Raw genomic sequence first — 19,874 nt, 5'->3', positions numbered from 1 at the left:
TAAACGACTCAAATATCTACTACAGGGCAAACAGATATCACTATAGTGTGATTTTTGGTAGATTTACAAGGGTTGTGTGCCTTAACTTATTGAAAATTCACAACAGATATCTGGATAACTGTGCTGTATTGTACTGTACTTTTATTAGTTGTGTTGTTTACAAATGCAGTTTATGCACACAGTTTTCATACCATTGGGCTCTCCAATACAGAGTGGAAAATTCTTTCTGGAATTTGTTTGTTTACAAGTTCGTGTCTGCAGTACTAGAACACACTGAAATCCCTGAGCCACAGTTTCTTAGCAAGTACCTATATGGGGCCACCGATAATTATCAGCTTAAAAAAATAAAGTTACATAATTAATTTATTGTTTGTTTGCAAGTACATGTCTGCTATCCCAGTATATATTGTAATTCCTGTGCCACAGTATTGCTGTTTGTTCTAGAGGAGTCAATACAAAACAGTACAGACCATTTCCACTTTATCAGTGGGTCATGCCATTTTGTACGGACTCCTCTAGCAACAAGCAACAGAACTGTGGCACAGGAATTTCATAGTGTACCAGGACTGCAGACATATACCTGCAAACAAACAAATAAAAAATTAATTATGTAACTTTACTTTTTATATAGTAATTAAAATGTTATGATTATTCCTCATACATTTCCAGATTCTATTATTGTTATCTACTGATCTGGTATTCATAACTTCACTATTTGTGATTTCAAGATTTCTGATTACTTACAAGGGCTTGCTGAAAAGTAATACATCCAAATTTTTAATGTGAAAACTCTTAAAGCTTGAAATACAACACATGTTATTAACATTCTGCACCTTTATTCTTCATTTATACATATTTGCAGCCCTGTGTCGGTACAAGCCTCCTCATTGTAACATGTAACTCGGCGGTGTGTAATGTAACTATTTCGGTGTATGGGTAACAGTGTTCTGTAATTGAATTCAAAGAGCTCGTCCACATGTGGAGCACCCTCTCCTTCAGCATGGCAATGCAAGACCACACGAATGCTGTGACATCTGACATCACTGTCATTGATCATTTTTCATACATTTCCAACTTGGCCCCATCTGATTTTCATCTGTTTACAAAAAGTAAAGAACATCTTTGGGGACTTCACTCTGATAGTACTGAAATGGTAAGTGGTGTTAGCAAATCTGAGTGTGTAGCTCTGTCAGTGAAGTCAAATTCTGTAGTGAAGGTATCAACAAATTAGTCTCCTGCTATGAAAAATGTGTTTGTTCCCAGGGTGACTATGTTGAGAAATAAATATGGAGACGTGAAGAATAATCATGTTTGTTTTATTTAATAAGCTTTAGGAGTTTTCAAATACAAAATTCAGAGGCACTGATTTTCAGCACACTCATATACTGCTTAAATTAATGAGGTTTTTTATCTTTATTCCCTAACATTTCATTTTATTAATGTATTCTAAGTCTCCCTTCTGCCACAACCACCCCATATGCACAAATGTTATGCTTCTTTCTTATCTCACTATCATTATATTTATAAAAATACACACCAGTGCCAATTACTGTTTTATTAACACAGACATTTTTGGAATCTCATAACAAAAGAGGTAACATTTACGAACCTCTTTTCTTACTTTTGTCAGTGAGCAATGTAAAATCATTAAACATATTGTGTATTTCTTACTAAATGCTATTCTGACATTTCACACTTAACAACTTTCATTGTTACAAACTTTACACATTATTTTCTTCAAAAGTGAATGAATGATTAGACACACATTTTCATTGTAACTGGGTATGTCACAGCATCAATGAAGAATGTGTGTGTGTTTGTGTGTGTGTGTGTGTGTGTGTGTGTGTGTGTGTGTGTGTGTGTGTGTGTGTGTGTGTGTGGGGGGGGGTTGTGTGTGTGTGTGTGTGCGTGTGCGTGTGTGCGCGTGTGCGTGCATGTGCGTGTGCGTGTGTATGCGCGCGCGCGCACGCGCACACATGCAGGGGTGTTGCTGTGATGCTGTGAGGTAGAGTGTGTGGGTGGGTGACAACAGGGGGAGAGTGGAGAGATGGTTACAAGCTAAAAAATAGGAATAGGTAAAAGGCAAAGTAGTGTAAGAAAGTGATCCAAATTTTAAAAAGGTAATGAAACTAACCTGTGCTATTGAATAATCAGATGCGCATGCTGCTTGGAGACCTTCAACTCCTGAGATTCCAACTCCAACATGAGCTTTTTGGATCATAGCAACATCATTTGCACCATCTCCTATAGCCAGTGTAATACTTTTCGTATGTGATGTAACAAGTTCCACAACCTAACAAAAATAAAGATTGATTTTTAATTAAATTATACTGGGTTAAAATGACAATGTTCGAATTTGTAAAGTACAGGTGAAAGAGCTAAAACAATTTTTAATAAATGAGACTACTACAATATCCTTTGTCAAAAATCAGTTTCTTGGAATTAATCTTTTACAACAACTTAATCTTGCCTGCTATTATCATTACGAACCTCAGCCTTCTGCATTGGGGAGACACGGCAGCAGATAACCACATTGCAACTGACACAGAGGTCAAGAAAATCCCTTCTGACATCACAACTGAGGGCATATTTTAGAGTTTTCCCATCAATAACAAGAGCAACATCATTTGATTTGCCCAACTGGTCACCAAATTCTGAACTATGGCGTGCTATTGTTTCTCGTGTACTCTAAAAGAAATGATAAATAGCTTTCAACAAAAAATAAAGTATTATAGAAATTCACAAATTTGCTTAAATTCCAATAAGTAACAGTAGCATTAAAAACTTTAAAAATCATATAAACTTACATCAAGGCTATCTTCATTCAGTATCAGTAGTGGTGTTCCATGAACTATTAGCTTACATGAATAGCCAATATTAATAGCAGTTTCTTGTTTATCCCCCGTCAATACCCAAACACGTATATCAGCTTTAATGAGGGCTGCTATTGTTTCAGGCACCTAAGAAAAAACTTTTGAGTAAGTTTTAAGTTGGTACTGTTGAGCCCAGAACAGTTTTGTTGATTCAAGACACCACTATTTACAGATTTTACCTGATCTTGTAATTTGTCTTCTATAGCAGTTGCTCCCAGAAGTGTTAGGTTATTTTCTATTAAATTTGCTGCATCTTCTAATTTCCTCTCCCGATACTGCATTGAAGTGCTTGCTTTATGGTAAGTGTTTTTCCATTCCTGAAATTAAATATACAATTTATAAAAGGAATCAAACAATGGAAACTCTAGGTATGAATATAAATAATGTAGCAAAATACAGATTGCTACTTACTATAAAGATAACAAACTAAGTTGCAGACAGGCACAATTAAAAGACACTTACAATGTATAACCTTTCAGCCACATCCTTCATCAGAAAAAGATAAACACACACCATTCATTCATACAAGCAAGCACAACTTACGCTCACATGACCGCCAACTCAGGCAGCTTGGGATAGGAGGTGAATTACAGTATAGACGACAAGACACATTAAAAGAAGAAAAATTTCTTCCTAGCTTTTGGAAATGTTACTTCTTTTGTCAAGAAGGAAAGTGGGATGGATTTTGGACAGTTGGGAAGAAGGGCTGGACTTACCTGATGTGAGGGTCTCACCTCATCTCCCTCATTCCCACATCAACTTCGTCTCTTCCTGGGGTTTGAGTGATTCATCCCTCCTTCTCAGCCTTATGAAATGTATCCCTCTTTCATCCCAGACAAAGGAACTAACAGTATCAAAGCTAGGAATATATGTTTTGTACTTTTAATGTTTCTGTCAGCATTACTATAATTACTGTCTCCTTGTTATTTTACAGAATTTGACAATGAATTCTCATTTTAATTTTTTTCTTTGCTGCTACAAATACCTTGCTGACAGTATCTGTGGCATTATTTCCTCTGTTGATATCAACATTACCATTAGACATAACCACTGAACTGTCCTGTACTAATTTGGTCATGTACTACACTCCTGAATTTCTAATTGCACATTAGCATGCTAAGTTACTAAATTTATGTCTTCATCGTCAATGTAAAGTTGCACTGTGGTTCAGACTCAACATTAAATTGTAGACACCCAAAACTGATGAGTAATTCAGTTCAAAAGTCAAAAGAAGCATAGGCCTATCACCTCAAATAAGACCATTCCTAGCAAAGTATTAAGGTGTTCAAAATGACCTTCAGGTTAAGGATCACTTTGTGTTTTACATTACTCAAACTATATGTCATCTAGCATTTACCTTACGTTTTTCTAACATGATATATCAATTTCATTTTATGCTGTAATATATTTACAATAAAAACATTAATGACTCTCTTACTGATTCTAAATTACACACATTGTAATCAAGAATTAAACTCCATCCACGATCGTATACACATTCTTCTGGATTTGTGTATGCATGATGTAGCTGCTCTCAAATGCAATTGAAACAATTTTCTTGCAAAATTTTATATTTTGAGTACACAGAACAAAGCATGATAACTGAACATTAACTGCTGTTGCCACTGATTCACAACAGTGCCCAAAACTGTTTTATCACTTTGTTAACACTGGTTCAACATATGGGTAAATCCCCATCCTCTCTACAAGGAGTAGTCACGATGTTTCAGTCATCACCATGAAAAAATAAAGTTACATAATTATTTTTTTGTTTGTTTGCTGGTACACTTAACAGCAAAAAAACTAACCCATTGTAGACAAAAGGCAGAAAAATCACACCATTTGACAGCAACAGTATAAAACCCAGGCTGGGGTGTGACATCAGACAAAGGAAGTGGGTCATTGATTGAAGAACTGTGAGATATCTAATGCTCGCTCTGTATTCACCCATGCCCCCATGCTAAGGAATGCTTACGTTACGAAACAGACCATGGCCCTGACAATGTTTGAATTCCAGTGACAGCATCTGTATATCACCAAATATGAGGCACAAAGGCTATAAAGGTTTTACAAATGCATTTATAAAGGCTCACTATCTACCGCTCAGGATTAACTAAGAATGTAAGACAAATTTTACCAACAAGTTTTCTTCTCAGATCACTCATATTTGACTTTTGAAATGATAATTTTGCATGTTTTAGACTGAAGAAAAAACTTATAAAATTACCTATAATGAGCATATAGACTCAAGAGTTCAAGGAAACTTCTCATGTCTGTCTCTTTTGTGGCATAATGGACAGTGGAGTGGAGTCATAATCTGATGGTGCAGAGTACATATATTTTCCATTTGTTTTTTCAACATGTGTATGAATTCACTAGAAAGAGAAAGATTGTGAAATTGTGGACAATAATTATCCAAATTATGAAACTGAGTGTGTGAGTAATGAAATACTGATTGTTGGTTTCACTAAAAGTCAAATATTTTCCAAGTAGCTAAAGTCACGAAAGTTATGGTGCCTTGTGACAGAGAAAATACCCAACCACAAAAGCAAGTTTTGGAGAGCTATTTACAAATGTCAGAACTGAACATGAAATCATTGGAACTTATCCTAATGTAAGGAAGCTGGTTGGGGTTGGGTTGTTTGGGGAAGGAGACCAGACAGCGAGGTCATCGGTCTCATCGGATTAGGGAAGGATGGGGAAGGAAGTCGGCCGTGCCCTTTCAAAGGAACCATCCCGGCATTTGCCTGGAGCGATTTAGGGAAATCACGGAAAACCTAAATCAGAATGGCCGGACGCGAGATGGAACCGTTGTCCTCCCGAATGAAGGGAGCAGGCAAAGAGCTGATAGTAGTATTGCATGATACCATTTTTATCCTTGTCTTGCAGGTCAAGGTGAAGGTGGTGATCTTTGACTAAATTATTTCAGTAATTCTCAGGTTTTGGGAGTTGATTCAGGTCTGCTGATATATTTTTCCCGTAATGGCATAAATGTCTCGTGTAGTGAGTCTGCATATCTTACCGCACCGGGACTGCATTGAAGCTTGTGACAATGACCAGAAGTTGTAAAAGTAAGAAACCATCTATGACGTGTATTAGGAGTTCTTTCATCATTTAGGGATGAATAAACAACATAAAATATATCCGCTGCAATAAACTTCATTTGGTGCCTAAATGTTTAATCTGTTTCATTCTCATATTATCTAAAACTGTTGCCTTAGCATCTTTCACCTTCTGAATGACTGTCAAGTTCTTCCATGGTGATTCCAACTGTGGGGTTGCTAGTCTCAATATCAATTTGTCATTCCCTTATGTTATATTTATGAGACCCACAATTTTTCAGTTACACAAGAGTTGATGAGTTGAGGAAACATGCTGATGTTCCCAGCACCTACCTCGAAGACAGTATTCTATCTTTACAATAGCCTCCATGTGTTTTGAGTGGTTCAAGACATGCCAAACATTATGCAGGTTCATAGGGAATGATTTTGTTTATCTACCATTAAGCTTCTCAGCTAGATCACTCTGTCAGAGGATTTAGCTGAAACAAAGAACACTGTTTACATAATACAACATTAGATTATGTCCCAGAACATAATTTACATTCCACCTGGTCTGGTCTGAAACTGTTGTTTATCACTACCACGGCAAGGTCTCAGTCTGCTAAAGACCAGATTAAGTTTTATACCTACTTAACAAATTGTTCAGTGCTACTCAGCATCTAATCATATAATGCACACACAAAAAAATTTAAAGATTGTCAGCTGAAGCAGAAAAAAGCTGGTATTAATAAGTGTGCAATTCAGGAATTTCATAAGATTTTCACCTCCAGATCTAAAACATACTGAATACAGGTTACAAGACTTACATTGCAGAGGTTTTCTTAAGATATCCTTACCTTTTTTTAGTCTGGCATTTTAAAGAATGTGGATGCCAAATAATAATCTTCCAGCAAGCTTTGAACCTACAGCTTATACTGCCACTGTTTCAGACAACATTCACATTACCACTATACTAGCAAGCCAGTGCTGTGTTCCATACTTTGTCACTGCTATAGTGATAGCTAGCAAAGATAACCTGTAGTGTAAAATATGAGAGCATTTTATTTTTCTGTGGAACAACCTCCTTGTGTTTAAAACCACACATATGATAACCTGATGTCACACCTTACACCTGGCAAGAAAATATCCAATGAATTTAGCAGGATAATTCTGTGCCCTCCAGGAAGAACCTGACAATCACAGAGTTGTCAAGTGTGATATACAACATTGCCAATTTTAGTAGCCACAGAAACATAGGAAGTGCCAGAGAAACTAGTATAAGCATGTATATTCAAATACAGAAGTATGTAAACAGGCAGAATACGGCACTGTGGTCGGCAATACCTATATAAGACAACAAGTGTCTGGTGCAATTGTTAGATCAGTTACTGCTGCTACAATGGCAGTTTGTTCAGATTTATGCGAGTTTGAACATGGTGTTATAGTCGGCACACATGCAAAGGGACACAACATCTGCGAGGTAGCGATGAAGTAGGGATTTTTCTGTATGACCATTTCATGAGTGTACCATGAATATCAGAAATCTGGTAAAACATCAAATCTCCAACACTGCTGCAGCCAGAAAAAGATCCTGCAAGAACGGGACCAATCATGACTGAAGAGAATCATTCAGCATGACTGGAAACATGGTGCCTGGTTGGATGAGTCTCATTTCAAATTGTATCGAGTGGATGGACGTGTACAGGTATGGAGACAACCTCATCAGTCCATGGACCCTGCATGTCAGCAGGGGCTGTTCATGCTAGTGGAGGCTCTGTAATGGTGTGGGGCTGGTGCAGTTGGAGTATTATGGAACCCCTGATACGTTTAGATATGACTTTGACAAGTGACAAGTATGTAAGCATCTTGTCTGATCACCTGCATCAATTCATGTCCACTGTGCATTCTGACAGACTTGGGCAATTCCAGCAGGACAATGTGATACCCCACATCTCCAGAATTGCTATAGAGTGATTCCAGTAACAGAGTTTAAAAACGTCCGCTGGCCACCAAACTCCCCAGACAAGAACGTTATTCAGAATATCTGGGATGCCTTGTTACGTGCCTTTCAGACACGATCTCCACCCCCTCGTACTCTTACGGATTTATGGATAGCCCTGCAGGATTCCTGGTGTCAGTTTCCTTCAACACTACTTCAAACATAGTCGTGTCCATGGCAAATCATGTTGCAGCATTTCTGCATGCTCCTGGGGCCCCTACATGCTGTTAGGCAGGTGTACCAGTTTCTTTGGCTCTTCAGTGTAAAACGTTTGCATGACCAATGTTTTCCCTGAGTGGGCTTGGAGTACAGAATGTAGCTCACATCTCAAAGATGTGCTGGTGAGATGACCCAAGGCCGAAATATCAACAGTATTAACTAACGACTTTTATCTCATTTCTGTAACTACAATTAGGGCCTAGAGAGTAGAGACAATTAACACTCAGATGCACTGACTGCAAGCTGAGAGTCAAAAATTAATAGCTGTCTTTATTAAGTATACTGCAAACTGGAAAGCTCCTTTACAAGTGATTAACTTTTTTTAAACATCTACAATGGTTTTACCATAAGCATTACATGTACCCTATGTATCCCTTGACCTTTATAGACTTAACAACCATTTCTTGAGAACACTGTCATTGGCACTACCCTCAAAATGGAGGAATGCCAATGAGAAGACAATAACAAAGCATTGATTGCAAAACACACAAACATCCACAGAGTAATTCTGTTAGCTATGAGTTGTTTAAAGCCTTAAATATTTCAAGTGAATTGTGCAAAGAAACAAAGCACAATCTGTGCAATTACTGGGAAAGCGCGCTACAAAGGCATATAGACATTAAAGTAGGGAGTGTAAAAATGGACACAGTACACTGACAGTATAGTCTTTAATGAGTCATTCCAAAGTAAAATTGTCATTCAGTCTGTAATAATCGGAATAACGCAAAGTACATCTACTCATAATGATTATAAATCATTGCTGATACTATGTTCACAAAAGTGAAAATGTTCTTATGAACAAACAGTTCAGTTTGTAGTACACTTATGACAGAAAGAGACAGAAATAACAATAAGAAGTTTATCTAGAGCACGGGGGACATTTGCAAAGTAATGCTTCACAGCCAGTGCAGTTTTTTCTTACATTATTGCCTGATGATATGATATTAACTTTTCTAGCCCATGGGAATCATCAAGGAGTAACTGTTAGAACAGACAAGTGACATCAGCATGGGCAAACATGAAAAAGTCATTGGAAAATCATAAAATGAAATAGAAATACACATCGCTTAACCCTCAACCTCCATCCTGTAATGTCATTAAAAATATCAGCACAACAAAAAAGCAAGTCAAACAAAATAACATAGTTTATTCCCAGTTTAACAAGCCTCATAACAGCCATTAACTCTCACACCTAGTTATTTGCTCTCCAGAGCTGCCTTTGCCTAGTCACATCATCTTCTTTTGTCTCCATATGCTATAAGTTGAAGAAGAAAACCGCTGATCACCCAAAGTTCCCTCCATCAAATCAAGCATTTCTGCACTAAATCTCAACACTCACCTTCAGATGTTGCATTTTGGCTATGAAATTCAATGCCTACACACAGAAACAGAATTTATTCTTGTAGTCTTTCTATATCTAAAATGAGCTTGACAAATCCCTGTGGGTCCCAAATGTCAGTTTTGATGAAATCGTATACTACTGAAATAAATCTGCATCTATTTGGCCACTAAGACCACTCTTCTATGAGTGAGAACAATGACTCATCGATTTTATGAGTTCTCAGTAGTCCCTGAATTTTTTAAGATCCATGCATTTTCGCTTTTTGATGCTGTAGCTACAGTTTATTTGCCTACTTATCACATCGATGTGCCTGTACACTTGTCCAGTCTCCTGTGCCCCCCCAAAATAGCTCTCTACATTGAAGCTCAAGTAATTCACTCACTGAAAACATCAGATGATGTCATAGGAAACCATCACTTCAAGTTCAGGACAACTGCTGAAAGTGGACTCCCATCACTGATGGCTGTATATAAATGAAAGCATCTAACTTGCCTGTCAACCTCAACCAGTAGCTCGTTAGAATGACAGAAACAAGTGGAAGGAAAAATTAAAGGTAAATAAATATTACAAGAAATCTTTTACATATTTTTGGCAGGATACAGGACGTACAATAGATGGCAACAGGGAATGGGTTTGAAATACCAAAAAATAACCTTAAAAAGTCACTCACAATTTATTATTTTAAGTATGTAGGCAGAGAGCAATTGAAATAGATATGTAATACACAAAAAATATATTTAAAAACAATTTATTTCAATTTGGAAAGATAACTTAAAGGAAAACTAACTCACACTTTATTATCTAATTTTCGATACTTTCTCATTGTCAACTGACTATCCACATGCTCTCAATGCCACAAAATTGGGCAAAAGAACAAGTAAAGAAAATTAAAATGTTTTCAGTGCTCTATCATCTCCAGAATCGCCCATTATTTTTACCTTTAATCATGTGTCTTGGCATGGAAACTATGAGGAGTCAGACGTAACTGCCAGGAGAGACAACTTCCTCCCAGGATTCAAGGACTCAGTCTCACAAACAAACACAAACATACACACAAAATTCAAGCTTTCGCAACCAACACGTGTGTGTGTGTGTGTGTGTGTGTGTGTGTGTGTGTGTGTGTGTGTTTCCCTCATCACCAATGCGCAAGTCACCAAGATGAAATCAAATTGAAAGACTTGCACCAGATGGCCAAACACCCCAAATGGTGTGTCTTGACTAATAATCCCATGTACACATTTCATTTTTTCCTACAGTGTATAGCATTCCCACTGAAGGAAGTATCACATTTTTCCCTTTATGGGCACACTGCCTGCTATCAAGAGTTCCCTCAATCAAGTATTCCCACTTTCTTCACAGAATTCCAATTCCAGTAGCAAGTCAACAGTCCCTCAGTTCTCCTTGTGGTCACTACACATTCTTCATGACATCTTGTCCCTTGTGGCCCTTGAGTCATTCTTGGACCAACATTGCTCACCAAAAACGCCTTCTCATCAGGAAAAATTACATTTTTCTCTTGCCATGTTCAGAGGGAGCTACAAAGATGCCAGCTGGTATAAGATATTTTTCTCTCTGAGTTTCTGTTTCACAGCATATCTTTGTGCATGCAGATCAGTTGTTCTCAGCCTCTGGCGAACTTTGACACTGTAGCGAAGGAAGTTGGTCTCTTGCTGCAACTGCTTCATGTTTAGGAAGGGAAACTGTCAGCTCTTATGCACAAGCTCTCTGTCCTCCTGGTACCTTCTCAGTCTCTCCCTGTCTGAGACAGGAACCCTGTTGGTAGTGCCTCTAGTCTGGCACACCATACCTCCTGCTAGCATCTCTAGCTGAAAACATGCCATCTGCAATCACAGTGATGATTCTGTCTTTAACTGAATGCTCTTAGTGAGCAATTACAAAACCCACAAATATGATTTCTGCTTGCCATTTGTATACTGATGCCTGGAGAGGAAGTAAACATATTTCTGTCAAAATGAGTCACAGATGTGTCATACTGAGGAAGACCTATTCAAAAATTCTTGGTACTTTAGGTCTGCCCTTAAGTCAATGTGGCTCTGACTTGTGAAGGTGAGTGGGCAAAAACACCACAACACTTTTTCAGAGGTCATGGATTTGAATCCTGCACATGAAATTGACAATTTTGTCTTGAATTTGTGCTCATCCACATCATCTGTGTGTGTATCCCTAAAGTGTGAACTAGTTCTTAAGAGACTTGCTTGAATTTTTAAAAAATAATTGATAGCTGCACTGTAAAGTTACTATATGCAAGTAGTTGGTATTTATAGCAGGCACGTATCTGAGGCCAGTTTCTTTAAGATATATATGTCCAAATAAAGAGAAAAAGTCTGTTTGGCCAGGCTCCTGTTGCAGATGGAACTAAGAAAGTAAGACAGAGATCACTGGTTCGAACATATTCCAAGTCTTGGTGATTTTCGTTCAGTGTTTGTGTTGTTTTTCTGCATACTCAGAGAGTAATAATGATGACTACAAAACACAGCGAATGATTATTTTGCCTAATTGTCGAATGGCAATTTCAAGGATATGAACCACTGTACTGAATATTGATTCTGAAACAACAAAAAAAGAATCATGTACTGGAAATATCTACACCAAACATATATGTAATGCATGCCATGCTGTTGTTGGTTTCTCCTGAAGATCATGCATTTATTGGGTCCACAGCACAGGTCTAAGATTGCACCCTTGATAGTCTGAAATTTGAACCATCGCAGGGGCGGATATTTAATCCATAGTTCCCAATACATAGGCAACTTGCATTCTCATAGTCAACTTTAAGGTGAATTTATTTACCTTTTGAAAATAAATGTTACTGCCACTTAATCACTGTCGTGTGGATCCACGATACCTAAAACTCATAAATGTGCTAGATATGTGAGACATGTGAATGAACAAGTCAATTTACCTGCATACTGTTACTAAACACAGCCTTCCAAAATTCCTTCACCAAAGAAGACAAAGTAAATATACCAGAATTCAAATCAAGAACAGCTGCCAACATGAGTAACTTAGAAGTTGATATCCTCAGAGTAGCGAAGCAACTTAAATCACTCAATAAAAGCAAGTCTTCCGGTCCAGACTGTATACCAATTAGGTGCCTTTCAGAGTATGCTGATGCAATAGCTCCATACTTAACAACTGTACACAACTGCTCGCTTGACAAAAGATCTGTACCCAAAGATTGGAAAGTTGCACAGATCACATATATATTCAAGAAAGGTAGTAGTAGGCGTAAGCCACTAAATTACAGGCCTGTATCATTAATGTTGACATGAAGTAGGTTTTTGGAACATATATTGTGTTTGAACATAATGAATTACCTTGAACAGAACAGTTTATTGACACACAGTCAACAAGGATTTAGAAAACATCGTTCTTGTGAAACACAACTAGCTCTTTATTCGCATGAAGTGTTGAGTGCTATTGACAAGAGATTTCAAATTGATTCCATATCTCTAGATTTCCAGAAGGCTTTTGACATTGTACTACACAAGCACCTTGTGACGAAATTGCTTGCTTATGGAATATCGTCTTAGTTATGTGACTCGATTCATCATTTCCTGTCAGAGAGGTCACAGTTCATAGTAACTGATGGAAAGTCATCAAGTAAAACATGAGGGATCTGTGGCATTCCCCAAGGTAGTGTTATAGACCCTCTGCTGTTCCTCATCTATATTAATGATTTAGGAGATAATCTGAGCAGACATCTTAGGTTGCTTGCAAATGATGCTGTCATTTATCATCTATTAGTCATCAGATGATCAAAACAAATTGCAAAACGATTCAGAAAAGATATCTGTATGGTGTGAAAATTGGCAACTGACCCTAAATAAAGAAAAATTTGAGGTCATCCATATGTGTTAGCGGAATATGTTAAACTTTGGTTACACAATAAATCAGTCAAATCTAAAGGCTGTAAATTCAACTAAAGACCTAGGAATTACAATTATGAACAACTTAAATTAGAAAGAAAACATAGAAAATGTTGTGTGGAAGTTAAACAAAAGACTGCATTTTATTGGCAGAACAGTTAGAAAATGTAACAGATCTACTACGCTACACTTGTCCATCTCGTTTTGGAGTACAGCTGTACAGTCTGGGATCCTTACCAGATAGGATTAATGGAGTACATGGAGAAAGTTCAAATAACAGCAGCACATTTTGTATTATTGTGAAATAGGGGAGGCAGTGTCACTGGCATGATACAGGATTTGGGGTGGACACCATTAAAACAATGGCATTTTTCACTGCGGCACAATCTTCTCACAAAATTTCAATCAGCAACTTTCTCCTCCAAATGCACAAATATTTTGTTGATGCGACCTACAAAAGGAGAAATGATCATCATATGAAAATAAGGGAAATCAGAGCTAACACGGAAAGATATAGGTGTTCGTTTTTTCCGTGCGTTGTTTGAGATTGAAATAATAGAGAATTATTGTGAAGGCAGTTCAATAAACCCTCAGCCAGGCTCTTAAGTGTGATTTGCAGAGTATCCGTGTAGTTGTAGATGTACTGCAGGTGAATGTTAAATCCTACGTGGCTGCAACTAGGTTCACATTGGAGAATAGGCCATGTGGTCCAAGAAAACTGCTTTAAACACCTTCAACACCATCAGCATGACAAAAGCGATAAATAAACATCAGGTCAGTATGCTACATCTGTCAAAAGCCATAAACCTTTTTGACAACACCTCAGTTGTCATCCACCCATAATCAGCATCTTGAGCATAATACAGTTAACTGGTGGTGAACGATTTGAGTTTAACCTAGGACATGAGTAATGACATCCAGTGGTATGTTTGCTGGTTTGTGTATATTTATTTGTTATGTTTGTTACTAGTAATTAGTGTCCCATGATTGCTCAAAGGCCTCTCCCAACCTTTTCCAGTGCTCTGTGGCCTGTGCTAGTGTTACCATGAAGAGTTCATCAAATGGTTGGCAGTCATTTCGCGATCTTCTTCCTTGTTTTCCCTTCTGGTTTTTTCTTTTAGGGGCAGTTAGTCTGCCATACGATTACTTCATTTCATTTCCAATAATCACAGGGGAATCCACATAATATGTATTGTCCCAGAATTCACGTCCAAGATATCAATCGCGTAAAATGAAAATCTGCGTAATATTAGAAACTCCTTGATGAAATTTATGACTTTTTTGCCAAGAAGGGTTTCTGGGACTGCATTTCACAGCATCAACATTGCACTGGACCCTATGCAGGCATTTTAGCTTTGTGGATGGAAAGAGAAATAATAGTTTGGCACATATGATGGATGAAATTCGTCGGTGTATGATAGTGGTTTGTGATGCAAGGTTTTGCTTAACTAGACCAGCAAAAGGAAGATAAAGCGAATCACAATTTTTACTGTTTTCATTCTCTCTCATGATGTTTGGTTTGTATTTGATGAACAATACTGAACTAAAACCTCATTAATTGCATTTACCTCATTAGTTGAGATGTGAACATCTGAGTTCAAACTCCTCTGTAGAGCTTTGAATTGTGTGCATAATTTAGTTCTAGAAGCCCACAACAAACTTCATATATTACAGTTAATATTTTCTGACAAGTAGGTATCCAGTAATGTTATTTTACTAATTTGCTAAAACTGTCCCTTCATGAGAGCTTGAACAGCTGTTTCTAGGTGAGCAAGTACCTGTAACAGCCTTACTCATTTACTGTTGATTGAAATATTCTACCATTCATTTATTGGGAAAATGTAACCACTGTCTCTAAATGCTTAGGGATAGTAACTATTATGTGTATCAGTACAAATTTGTAACATTTCTTACACTGAACTAGTAATGATTTCATTTTAGGACCTATCTTTTGAGAATAGCTCTCCAAAAATTGCTTTTGTGGTTAAGTATTTTGTCTGACATAAGACACCATAAATCTCCCAACTGTAGCTGCCTGAATAAAAATATATGAATTTTAGCGAAGTTGATACACAATATTTCTTTATTCTCACATTTGATTTCATAATTTCGTTAAACTTCGTCTGAAATTCTGCTGTCTTTTTCTTTCTAGTGAATAAAAAAGAAATAAAAATAATGGGAAAATATAGCTCTGAATTTTGCACCTTCAGATTACGATTCCACTCCTCTAACCATTATGCCACAAGAGACCGATGTCAGAAGTTTGGTTGTACACTTGGATCCATATGATCATTGAAAGTAATTTTGAGGCTTTTACTGTCATTGTAAAAAGTACAATGTTAGCATTTCATCTTTCAAAAGACAAATATGAGCAATTTTAGAAGAAGAAGAAGAAGAAGAAGAAGAAGAAGAAGAAGAATACCTAGTTGGTAAAATTGATCTTTCATTTTTAGTTAACCTTGAACGGAAGATAGTGAGCCATCATAAGCACATTCTTAAAACTTTTATAGCCTCTGTGCCCCATATTTATTGTTATCCATATGCTGTCACTGTGATTCAGTCTGGTCTATAATCCGTGTTGTAAGGTAGGCAATCCTTAGCACACAAGGCAAGGGTAAAGACAAAGTGAGTGTTGGATACGTCACAATTCCTCAATCAATGACCCACTTTCTCTGTCTGATGTCATGCCCTGGCCTAGTTTTTGTGCTGCTATTGCCAAATGGTCTGATTTTTCTGTCTTTTGTCTACAGTGGCCCAGTTTTTTTGCTGTTGAGTGTACCAGAAAGCAAACTAAAAATTAGTAATGTAACTTTATTTTTTTGATGTAACAATTAAAACATTATGACTTCCCCTCGTACATACACCAATGGACATTCAGACCGATACTTGGTAACAAAACTGGATGTAAAAATATAGTACACTGTTGTTTATATCTGGCTATTCTGGCAGCTTTTACAATGAAATATTACACAAAAAATAATTTTTTCTGGTAGTTTTCCACAATTTTGAGACAACATTTGTCAAGTTTCCAAAGAAAGTGGCAGGACTATATACTGCTCCTGGTACCAAAAACCAGCTGCTTTGTAGCATATCAATGAAGCTCATTAACACATAGTTCAACATTTCTTCTTCTGGTAATGAGCAAAGATTTAAATGACCCTCAACTCCATGTCACATCCTCCATCTTTGCCCTATCTTGAAAGTAGGCTCCATTATCTTTCCTATTACACACACACTCTTCTCCTACACTGATTGTAAGAACATTAACAGCAAGTCATGGCTCCTGACCAAGAAGATATTTTATGTGTTCAAGTTTAAATAACAATATAAGCCACACTGGACTTGAATGCAGCTGTACCTTGCAGTGTCACAAAGTTTAGTTCCTGCAACTGCAATATGGTTAGTTGAGTAATGGCGATGGAATTACTATACATGTCAACACTGTCACCATTATCCTAGAGAAAGGTAATAACTTCAGTAACTCACCAGCTTCTGTAAATTCTGGGTGGTGTACCAGAAAAAAATTTTGCAAATTGAAATTTCACATATTAGTCTAAAAATTTTGGAAAACTTTCCTGAAAGGCCATAGTAAGTTTAATAATTTTATCTGCTTCTGACCAATTACAAAAGCAATAAAGACTTCATTTAATACCACTATTATCTCACTGTCATTATAACTTTTACCTCATAGGCCTCTTCTGATATGTTGGCAACTGCGCAACACAATGTTCTAAGCCCTTCAGTAGCAAATTCTTCCAGGTGTCTGAGAGTTGCCTCACGGAACTGTTGCCCATCTGGAGATAACCTTAAACAAACTCAGACCAGTTAGTTAACAGTCTTATAGAAATATATAGAATGGAAGATGAGATGCTACATTTATAAATATTTACCTTTCATATATCACAGTGTCTGCACCTTTACAATATAACTTTATTTCACCAGCTGAATTCCGTGTAATGACTGACATTCTTTTCCTACTGCTTGTAAATTCCAAGACATTCAGAATTTCATATCGCTCTCTTGTTCCCAAAGCACTTATTTCTACATGATGTGGTGTCCTAGTGTCAAAAACATAGCCAAAAAGGCAGGCACCACGAACAAGAGCCCTCTCATCTGGAAGAAAAAAAGAAGTAACACAGAAAATAAGAGAAATATATGTTACCTGTGGTTCAGAACACTATATGGGAAAGATGTTTTATTCTATGGCTCAGCTGCTAACAGCTTGTTGTGTCTGTCTGTTGCTCCTTATCACCATCTCACACAGACATTTCCATTCCATCTGAAGATTTGCCATCATAGTATTTACTGCATCTTGCCATTTTCAGTGCTCACTACAGAAATGCTTGGTCTTCATTCTGATCATTTCTTTACCTTTCACCAGTTAAAGATATCAAATATGTGACTGCTCACTGTACTTCCAGAAGTTGTATGACAAATACCTCTGTGGTTAATCTGTGAAGTTTGAGCTGGTCAGAATTTCTGATTAATTAGCGAGTAAGTTTGAATTTTCAAGTAGTGTGCTTCCTCTGGTTATCCCTGGTACTACTACAGGAGGTGACAAGCAAGTCTGAGGTTGGCTGGAGCAAACTGAAAGTTCAGTCATTTGAGCAGAACAAAGGTAGCCACTAGGTGCAGAAATACCAACTAAAGTCCGATTTATGAACGATGGCAGCCTGCACAGGTCAAGGCACAGAGAGGACAGCAGTGGTGCCAGTTGCAAGCGACACTTGCAGTATGTACGTACAGATCATTTGTGCTTGAAGAATGTGTCAATCCTGCAAAATTAAGTCTTTTGCTTGTTTATGCAGAATTTGTCATTTATCACCATCATCAGCCATGACAACTTGCAGCAAATGGAACAAAACTTCACTAAATAATTTGCTATGATCATGTTTAATGCTCACACAGGCTATGAAATTCACAGCAGAGTGCTCAAAACACTACTGAATGCTCAATGGTGGTCAGAAAATGGATGACACCTCAAGTGCACTGAATGAGCCTAAACTTGACAGCTATTGTTCATTGCTCCACTGGCTAGGAAAGTGCTACATGCATAGAAATGAGTCATGAGAATCATGAGTGTAGCCTTCCATAGAACCACATGCAGCAAATTTTTAAGAAACTTATAATTCTCGCATTTACTGAAGAATACAGTAGGGGAGTCAAATGAAAAACTTTAAAAATGTAACTAAAAATTAAAATTTCATGCCACTGGTCTGTAAGTTTACAGTACCATTACTAGTGATGTAAGGAATGCCCTAAAGGCAGCAGCATACTACAAAAAAAGAAAACAAAATGAGGCCACAATACTAGTTCAAAAATGACTACCCTGCTTGTGACACACGCCAAGGAGGAACAGTATTCTGTTAAGTTTTCTAAGCAATGAAGATATGAAACCTATTTAAATCCATGGGAAAGTGAAGGTGTCATATGGTGATGCATGTCCATTTCTGCAGCAAATGTATGAGTAGAGTAGAAAGTTTGGAAATGGCGTGACTTCTGTGACAGACATTTAGCACCAAGTCAGACGTACTACGTTGCGACACCAAACTACTGCAGCAGTTGAAGCCATTGTGATGGAAAATTGCCATGGGACAGCAGATGAAATAGCCACAAATCTGAACACTAGTCAAGGCTCAGCACATTATATCATTCATGGAGTGCTTCAGTTTTGCAAAGTGTCTGTCACGGTTGCTCACTTCAGAACCGAAAATGCGACGCATTGACACCTGCGAAGAAACTGAACCGGAAGGTGATGGTTTCTTAATGGGAATCATTACAGGAAATGAAACCTGGGTACACTACCACCACCGAGCAAGGTGGAGCACTGGTTAGCACACTGGACTTGCATTTGGGAGGATGAAGGTTCAAACCCACGTCTGGCCATCCTGGTTTGGTTTTTTCATCATTTCCCTAAATTGCTTCATGCAAATGCTGGAATAGTTCCTTTGAAAGGGCACGGCCAACTTGCCTTCCTAATCTGATGGGACCGATGACATCACTGTCTGATCCCCTCCCCCTCGCCCAACCAACCAACAGTACCACCAATCCTAAACAAAGAGAGCAAGCAAGGAATGGTGCCAGTCCTCATCACCAAAACCCAAGGAGTTCTGGACACAGTCATCTGGAGAGAGGAGTTTGAAGACATTCTTTTCGGATGCACAAAGCATTGTCTTGGAACACTTCACAACTAGGGGAAACACCATCACAAAGGTATCATATTTCAATGTGTTAAAAATCTATAATAAGATCAAAGCAATGTACACTTCTGACTACAGGTGTCATTTTGCAACTTGATATTGCTCAGTCTCATACTACTTGTGCAACACTTGCAACCACCAATGACCTGAACTTTGATACTGTGTCACGAATGCCATACTCACAAGATCTCACACTGAGTGATTTCCATGTTTGGACGTTTCAGAGAGGCAATGTGAGGAAAGAAATTTCATTCCGATGGAGAGGTGCAGCAGACGGTGCATAAGTGATTGAGCACACAACCAACAGAAT

General features: G+C 37.7%; 1 protein-coding gene across 7 annotated transcripts in view; it reads right to left on the bottom strand.

Moving 5' to 3' along the window:
• LOC126174902 (probable phospholipid-transporting ATPase IA) overlaps positions 1-19,874 on the bottom strand; it is a 639,177-nt gene that overhangs the window by 117,731 nt on the left and 501,572 nt on the right. For all 7 annotated transcript variants that reach the window (XR_007535496.1, XM_049921326.1, XM_049921325.1 and 4 more), the window contains exons 11-16: positions 17,255-17,477; positions 17,049-17,169; positions 3,053-3,190; positions 2,808-2,960; positions 2,491-2,688; positions 2,135-2,293 (exon numbers count right to left, since the gene is read on the bottom strand). Coding sequence is in view for 6 of the 7 variants with exons in the window: in XM_049921326.1 (XP_049777283.1) it covers positions 2,135-2,293; positions 2,491-2,688; positions 2,808-2,960; positions 3,053-3,190; positions 17,049-17,169; positions 17,255-17,477 (992 nt within the window). In the remaining variant the exon portion in view is untranslated. The remainder of the gene's footprint in view (positions 1-2,134; positions 2,294-2,490; positions 2,689-2,807; positions 2,961-3,052; positions 3,191-17,048; positions 17,170-17,254; positions 17,478-19,874) is intronic.

The sequence above is a fragment of the Schistocerca cancellata genome, chromosome 3 (genome assembly GCF_023864275.1).
Source record: "Schistocerca cancellata isolate TAMUIC-IGC-003103 chromosome 3, iqSchCanc2.1, whole genome shotgun sequence".
Classification (NCBI taxonomy): domain Eukaryota; kingdom Metazoa; phylum Arthropoda; class Insecta; order Orthoptera; family Acrididae; genus Schistocerca; species Schistocerca cancellata.
Note: the sequence above shows the minus strand (reverse complement) of the source record. Positions and strands in the feature narration are given on the sequence as shown.